Source organism: Zonotrichia leucophrys, chromosome 20 (assembly GCF_028769735.1).
Source record: "Zonotrichia leucophrys gambelii isolate GWCS_2022_RI chromosome 20, RI_Zleu_2.0, whole genome shotgun sequence".
In the NCBI taxonomy this organism is placed as follows: domain Eukaryota; kingdom Metazoa; phylum Chordata; class Aves; order Passeriformes; family Passerellidae; genus Zonotrichia; species Zonotrichia leucophrys.
This window is the reverse complement of record NC_088189.1, coordinates 6,830,298-6,837,880: the sequence shown is the minus strand read 5'-3', so window position 1 is coordinate 6,837,880 and position 7,583 is coordinate 6,830,298. Positions and strand designations below refer to the sequence as shown.

At 54.7% G+C, this 7,583-nt stretch overlaps 1 protein-coding gene across 2 annotated transcripts; it reads left to right on the top strand.

Moving 5' to 3' along the window:
* Nucleotides 1–961: 961 nt before the first annotated feature.
* Nucleotides 962–6,913, top strand: TNFRSF6B (TNF receptor superfamily member 6b). 2 transcript variants are annotated; one of them, XM_064730036.1, is made up of 5 exons: nucleotides 962–1,012; nucleotides 1,431–1,507; nucleotides 1,997–2,375; nucleotides 4,395–4,589; nucleotides 6,493–6,913. In XM_064730036.1, the coding sequence occupies exons 2-5, from the start codon at nucleotides 1,466–1,468 to the stop codon at nucleotides 6,768–6,770; spliced, it is 894 nt and encodes a 297-aa protein (XP_064586106.1). In that variant the 5' UTR covers nucleotides 962–1,012; nucleotides 1,431–1,465; the 3' UTR covers nucleotides 6,771–6,913. The 2 variants fall into 2 exon arrangements, with proteins under 2 accessions (XP_064586106.1, XP_064586105.1); XM_064730035.1 differs by lacking the exon at nucleotides 962–1,012 and having other exon boundaries at nucleotides 1,181–1,507.
* The last annotated feature ends 670 nt before the right edge of the window (nucleotides 6,914–7,583 follow it).

Genomic DNA, 7,583 nt, shown 5'->3' with positions numbered 1-7,583 from the left:
CAGAGACTTGCATTTGCTTTTTGAGCATTTGCTCTGGTTTTCACTGTTCAGCAATGTCTGTTCAGAAGGAATCTGGCAAGACAGAGCAGGACAAAGTGCAGGAGTCTCATGTCTTGAAGCAGACACTGGAACACATGTTCTGCCAAGGCTGTACCTGCAAGGCTGAATTCAGTTTTCATTTGAATCCTTGGGCTCCAAGACTTGGGGCCCAGTCACCTGTAAGGGATTTAAATGCTGACCTCCTCAGCTGCGGGATGTTGTGCCACAAAAGGTGCCCGTGTTTGGTGTTACAGCGGGAGGTGTCACCCTGGGCACTCCTGGAAGGAGAGGTTTGAAGCTCGGAGCCGGCTTTAGGAATGCAGTGCCCAAGCACGGGCGATCGGGGCTGTTTTGGGGTCGGTGCCCTCGCAGGAGGAGCGGGATGGGGTCTGGTCCCGGAGCCCGGGCAGAGCCGAGCGATGCTTCCCACAGCGCCGGTTTCAGTGCCCGGAACCGGAGCCAGAAGCGGCCCCTCGGGGCTGCCTTTGACGGGGCGAACACCCAGGGGGAGGCAGCTGCTCTTACTGGGAAGTTCTTTGGCGCTTCCAGCCGGGGAACAGAACGTTCACAGGGGAATTTCCCTGCCTTTCCCCTTGCCAGAAAACGAGTTCTCACCAACCCCTGTAAAACTTCAAGAGGTTTGAACAACTGTGCGAATGCCGCTCGCCTCCTTCCTCCACACAGGTACACACGAACTTCATTGCTCTGAAAGCCTCACTTTTAGAGGCAAGTGCAGAAACGAGAGCGAAAGCGGCTCTCGGGTGAGGGAGGGAACCGGGACGCGAAGGCGGAGCCGGTACCGCCGCCGCGGGGAACCGGGAAGGGCTCGGGGCCGGGACGGACCGGGGGGGGAGCGGGATGGAGCGGCGCTGTCACCTCCCCACCCCAAGAGGGGTCTTTCCCAGGGGCCGGTCTATAAAGGCGCTGCGGGCCCGGGGAGCGGCGCGGAGCGGAGGGGCGAGGCGGAGCTGCGGTGAGCGGAGCCGGTCCCCAGGGATGGGATGGGATTAGGGAGGAAAGGGAGCCCTTGGCTGCTTCCCCACCAGCTGTTGCTCCCTCTCGGTGCCGTGGGCTGGGGGTGGTTTCCGTCCCACGTGCCTGGCTCTGCGTGGGTGCGAGGGTGCCCAGAGCCTCTCGCAGCGCTATAAGGCTCTGCCCCGTCCCTGCGCTGGGGAGAGCCGGCATCTCCCTCGGAGGAAGGGCTGACTGGGAAGAGAGCAGGCGAGGAAACCCATTCTTTCCCAACAGCCCTTCCCTATCAGCCTTTACCTACCGGCCCTTCCCCATCTCCCTCTGTTCTTACGCTGGCCGGTCGGATTGAGCCTGCCGCTGCAGAGAGCAGCCCCGCCGCAGGCAGCGGCAGCCTCTGAGAACCCTCTCTGTCCCTCCAGGTTTGTGATCCCGGCGCTCGGAAGCCCTCGGTGCGATGCCATCCTGCCATGTGCCCAGTTTGAGGCATCTGTCCAAGGTAAGGGATCTTCTGCTTGTCAGGCTGGGCACGTGGGCTTTGGAAAGGGAGGGTCAACAAGCTCTGGCATTCCGTTCTATCCTGAGCATCTGCGTTTCCGAAAGGTGTTAAAGGTCCTAGGGAGCATGCTTTGTATCTGCTAGTCTGGAAAACTTCCCTTCTGCTTCTTGGGTTGCAAAGGTATCGCTTCCTGCAGTGATGGGGAACTGACTGGGGTGAAACAGGGAAATGTGCTGGAACTGCTCCAAGTTCTGAGCGAGGGAAACTGGGCTCTGAATGCATCACAAATGGGTTTGGGAAGGATGCTCTGTCACCTGGCATGGCAAAGGAGGGCAGCACCTGGTGCTTGGGCTGGGACCAGCATAGGGAGGGAGATCAATTTCTTGTCTCTACAACAATAACAAGCTCTGTAACTGCAGCAACCGCGTTTGCTGCTCCCGCCTCTGCTCGAGGATGAGCTCAGGGCTCTTTGCGCTGTCTTTGCCGTAGTGGATGCTCCCCCCTCTCCTCCTTTTGCTGGCTGAGCTCGCCTGCGATGCCCAGCCCACGTACCAGTGGAAGGATGCTGCGACGGGCGAGAGGATCACTTGCCAGCAGTGCCCGCCGGGGACCTTCGTGGCTCAGCACTGCTCCAGGGACAGAGCCACTCTGTGCCAGCCCTGCCCGGATTTGCACTACACTCGGTACTGGAACTACCTGGAGAAGTGCCGCTACTGCAACGTGATCTGCGGGGAGAAGCAGGTGGAGGTGCAGCAGTGCAATGCCACGCACAACCGCGCCTGCCAGTGCCAGCAGGGCTACTACTCCAACATGGAGCTGTGCATCCGCCACTCCGAGTGCCCGCCCGGCACCGGGGCTCTGAGGCCGGGTAAGTAACTCGGGCACTGCTCATCCTCACATGGCGCCTGTCACGCCCCGAAATCTCCGCGGGAGATAAAAATCAAGGATAAATACAGCAGCCAAACGCAGCAGCCAAATGCAGCAGCCAGTGCTTGCCCATAGCCTGACCGGCTCCCTTTTAGCTCTGCTGCTGGCACAGTGCCGTCCCTGCCAGCTGTTCCTGCTTCTTTTCCAAGGAGGAATTTGGTTGGGTTTTTCCGCAGCTATCAATTTGAAATCTTTTGAAATCCCCAGCAGCGCACTCCGATGGGATGTGTCAGTCCCAGCTCCCTGCCTCACCTGCCGCAGCAGGCAGAGCCAGGCTGTGACTTGGCCATGACTGGAGCAGCCCCTGGCCCTGTGCCACAGGCAGGTTGGATGGTCCAAGCTGCTCCCGAGCATTCATCAGCTCCCTGCTCCTTGCACAGGCAGCCCAGGAGCTGGGAATGCTGATTATCTGGGCTGAAGAAGGTGGCTGATGATGTAAGGGCAGGGCTGAGGAATGTGTGTAGCTCTGGGGCTGGTTTTGTGGTTTTTCAATGAGCACTTTGGAGAGGCTGTGTTGAAAACACACAGTGGACACACAGCCAGGTCACAAATCCACAAAACCAGCTGTGTTTTGACTCCTGAGTCTGAGACTCCATCTCCTTGTGTGATCTAAGTCCCAAGGTATTTTAGGGGATTTATTCTCCTGTTGTTTCCCCTGTACAGATTTCTCTGGTCCTTTAATGGCTCCAAATGTGTGTAAACTCACCAGTGAGGACCAGGAAATCACAGCAGGGGATCGCAAACCAGGGTGGGCAGCACCAGCAAACCCAGCAGCATCTTGCTGCACATTTTGAAGTAGGGAGGCTTTTGAAGCATGGAGTCTTTTGAAGTCCTTCCATGAGTGGCATGGAAGAGCTCCAGGCTCACCAGCAACAGGGAAAATATCTGTTGCCTTCAGCTGATGTTTATGATTGAGATTTGGGGTTTAATTTTCTATAGAACGTGACAAAATTCAGTAACACAGCAAAGGGGGAAGACCTCCAGGTGGGTTGGCTTTAGGACTGAGGAGCCATGCAAGTGAGTTGGGTATTTGAAGAGAAGCTGGTTTTTTGGAGTTTTTTATTATTATTATTATTATTTATTTTTTGCAAATGGTTTCTTGTGTGGGGAGGATTGCCCCCCAGCCCAGCTGCCTGAACACCACAGCAAGGACTGAGTGTCCAGTGTGGGGGCAGAGCCCTGGCCCAGCCAGTGCTGGTACTGGGTGGGGAAGGTACCCTGGGGGCTGTAGGCAGAGTTTGCTGCTGTTTGGGGTGGATCAGGGCTTTGATCCTTGTGCAATCCCCCTGGGCAACCAAACTTATTTGGGATTTCCCATTTGTAGACAGTGGCTCAGATGTTGGGGGTTATGGCTGGGCCTTTTGGGTGGTCTGGGTTGGAAGGGATCTGAAAGGTGGGAAAGCCTAAAGGCAGTGGCAACAGCACAGAAACTGCTTGTAACTTGATTTGTGAAATTAGTGGGAAATCTCCTGCCCCAGAGCCCTTCCCTCTGCTCCCAGGGAGCAGGAATGCTCTCGGTGCAGCCCTGTCCCTGTGGCACCAGCCCTGTGACACAGTGACACACGGGAGGCGCTGGCCCGGAGCCAGGGCAGCAGCGACAGCGTGGCCAAGGCCAGCTCAGCTTTCACCTCCTCTCAGACTTTTACTTTCACTTGCTCTGGGAGCCAGGGCTGCTCTGGCAGCTCAGCACCAGCCTGGCTGCTGGCTCCTGCCTAGGACGTGGCCCTTTCATAGTGAGATGTCCTCTTGCTGTCCTCTCATGTCTGCGGGCTGCTGACAATTTATCAGCACTGCTGTTTGCCCTGTGTGAGGACACACAGTTCCCAGGGGAAATGCTGGCAGTGATCATTTCCAAAACATCACCCTCATGCTCAGATGGTGTCTGGCATCATCCCCAGCTGCTGCCTCTGCTCCTGTGCCAGCCTGTCACCTGACAGTCCCCTTGTGTCCCCATGCACAGGTACCCCCTTTGAGGACACCCAGTGCCATGACTGCCCCCATGGCTTCTTCTCCTCCAACTCCAGCACCAACCCATGCCAGCCACACCAGAACTGTGAGCAGCAGGGGAAGGTGACCAACGTGAAGGGCAACAGGTACCACGACACCCTGTGCACGTCCTGCAGACCTGGGGGAGGCAACAGCACACAGGGAGCAGGTGAGCCACAGGCACAGTGCCAGGACTGATGCTGCCAGGGTGAGAGCAAACTTCCTCATGACTTTCTCCTAGTTAGATGCAAATGAGGTGAAATGGCTTGTAAAAGCATGGAGTGATCCATAATTAGTAATAATTATGGATGAAATAATCTGTCTTCCTTCATCTCCTTCCAGTGTCAGTCCCATAGAGCAAGGACAGGGTGCTGGGCTTAAGCAACAGTCACTGCACAGTGAGAACAAAGAGCTGACAGTGAAATCCTGCTGGATGTTACCAGGGACAACTGGGAGTGCTGGAACAGGGGATTTTGGCAGCTGAGATACAGCTTGGCACAGCTCCTGCACTCTGTTTTCCTGGCTGCACCTGTTTCCTGGAAACTTTTATGGCAGCCTGGTCTTGTGCAGGTTGAGTGGAGCAGAGCCCAAGGTTTATTGGAGCTGGTGTGGGATGGATTTTAACCTGTCAGGTGTAAAAGTGGAGACGTGGTGTCAGTCACAAAGCCATGGAAGAGCTCAGGTGGGAGGAACTTGGAAAATTTATCTGGTCCAACCTTTAATGGGAAAGTGAGCCTGGATGAGATTATCCATTGCCATGTCCTGAAAATCTGAAAAGCAATGGGGACCTCATCACATCCAGGGGAGGTTTTTCTGGAGTGAAAAATGTCATTCTTTTATCAGGATGAAGGTTGGTAGAAAAGCTTTAATGAAACCCACCCACAGGGTGGTCAGGCACTGGAACAGGCTCCCCAGGGAAGTGGTCATGGCCAAAGCTGTCAGGGGTGTTGTAGGGGTTTTGGGTGGTCTGTGCAGAGGCAGGACTTGGACTCAATGAACCTTGTGGGTCCCTTCCAGCTCAGGACATCCTGTGCCTCTAAAATATTTTCCTGTGTGGTGAGGGAACGTGGAGGCTTCTCCCCGCCCCAGGCAGCTCTCACTTTTCCACACTCTCCTGGCACCACCAGCACGGAGATTTCTCCTTACAAAGCCTGACTCACACCATGAGCTCCCTGCCAGGAGTGTGATCCTGACACAGAGACTGGAAATCTCCGTCAGCAGTGGGATGCAGTCCCGGGGTGGGCATGGCCGGGTCAGAGCAGTGTCAGCAGCACGTGCGTCAGGCACCGGCCCCCGCAGCCGCACCAGCCCTTTGCAGATATTTATAGAGGGAGGAAGCCCCAGCAATGGCAGCTGGAGGCTTTTTTAATTCCAGTTTGTTATGATTGCTTCAGGAGGCACACAGGGATCTTCTCATCATCAAGCCGAGCCTGCCGGGGAGGCAGAGCCAGAGCAGTGGAGCTCAACCCACCCCACTAAAACCAGTGAAACCATTCCCAGTCTGCAGTGGCATGAAACTGGGCTAATCTCTCCCTGACTGAGTAATCCTTTGGCCTTGACCTCTTGAAAATTCTTTCTGTTTTCATTCCTGATGCTGGATGCACTCCAGCAGCTTTCACCAGCCAGGGCTGGATCTGTCCCATCCCAGTGCCCTGATTGGGGCTGTGCTTAGGGCTGGTCCTGTGACAAATCTGTTACAAAGGGTTACAAGTCTGCAGGGGAAAAGAGAAACTCTCAGATAAAAGAATGTGTAAATACTCACGGCAATTGCATCAGATTTGTCTGGGCTTTTCATCTATTCCCTGATGGGGAGGAGCATGGAATAGGTACATTGACTTTCTACAGAATTTGTACACCTTGTTTTCCAACTGCCCCGTGTAGGTTGCATCACTGATAGGAATTCAGCCTTCCACTAGAGCAGGTTGTTCCAACACCCATCCAACCTGGCCTTGAACACTTCCAGGCCTGGGGCACTCACCAGCCCTGTGGGCAGATGTCCCACAGAGAGCCGTGGCAGGGCTGTGCCCTGCTGTCCCGTGTCCCTTTAACCCCGGGCTGCTTTCCCCCACCAGCTGCAGATGATGACGACTGCGACCAGGCCATGATAGACTTTGTGGTGTACCAGAACATCCCCGTCAAGAAGCTGAAGCGCCTGCAGCAGATCCTGGAGCGCTCCCCAAAGAAGCAGGCAGCATGGACCAGGGCAGCCATCCAGGAGAAAATCCGGGCTTTCCTCACCCACAAGAAGGAGGAGGACTCTGAAGTCACCAAGGAGCTGCTGGATGCGCTGCGCATGGTCAAGCTCCACTCCATTGAGGAGAAAGTCCGTGAGCGCTTCCTGCGGCGCTGAGAGCAAGGACTGGACTTTTTGGGTGCTCTTTGTTTTGGTTTTTATCTTCTGAGGCTTCATTAATTTATTCATCTTTCCAAACATAACTTGAAAAGCAGCATGAGAGATGAGTGATGGAGTGGCATCGTGCTGTGGCAGCTGTGTCACTGCTGATGGATGGGATGGGATGGGATGGGATGGGATGGGATGGGATGGGATGGGACGGGATGGGATAGGATGTGTGAGCAGCAGCACCCCCTTGCCAGCTGCTGGGGCAGCTCCTAGGAGCTCACCAGGTGTTGGCCACGGATTGTCCAGCCCTCAGCAAGAGTCAATATTTTATCATGAGAAAAACCTGCATCCAAGGTCATTATTTCTGGGGAAGAACAAGGTTCCCTTTGTAGAAAAGGGTTTGGCTTTGTTTTAAACTGTGTAAGTTTGGGCTTGTTGGGAGTTTTAGTCATTTAACAGTATTTCCCATGGAGGATTTGCTTGTGATTTTTATCATGCTTTTGTTTGAGAAGAGAGTTTGCTGCTGAGGCACAGGAAGGGGGAGGATGCCCCAAACTCAGTGGCACAGCTAGTTTGAAATTTATTTCTCAACTACCTGTTTTTATACCATGTATGAAAGATGTTTTCTAAAGAAAGAAACCAAAGAAGTTATTTTATCATACACCTCTCTGTCACCCAAGTCCTTTCCTAAGTCTCACCTGGAGGTGGTGCTGGGAGACCCAGACCATCATATCTGACCCTGGATATTGTCTGTTTTCCCCACATGTTGGCATCTCTGCCCATGGCAGGGCATTGGAACAAGGTGATCTTGGAGATCCCTTC

Coding starts and splice junctions, on each gene's coding strand:
- TNFRSF6B (XM_064730036.1), top strand. CDS start 1,466: ATGCCATCCTGCCATGTGCCCAGTTTGAGGCATCTGTCCAAG. Junction 2,376..4,394: donor CACCGGGGCTCTGAGGCCGG/GTAAGTAACTCG, acceptor CCCCATGCACAG/GTACCCCCTTTGAGGACACC. Junction 4,590..6,492: donor CAACAGCACACAGGGAGCAG/GTGAGCCACAGG, acceptor TTCCCCCACCAG/CTGCAGATGATGACGACTGC.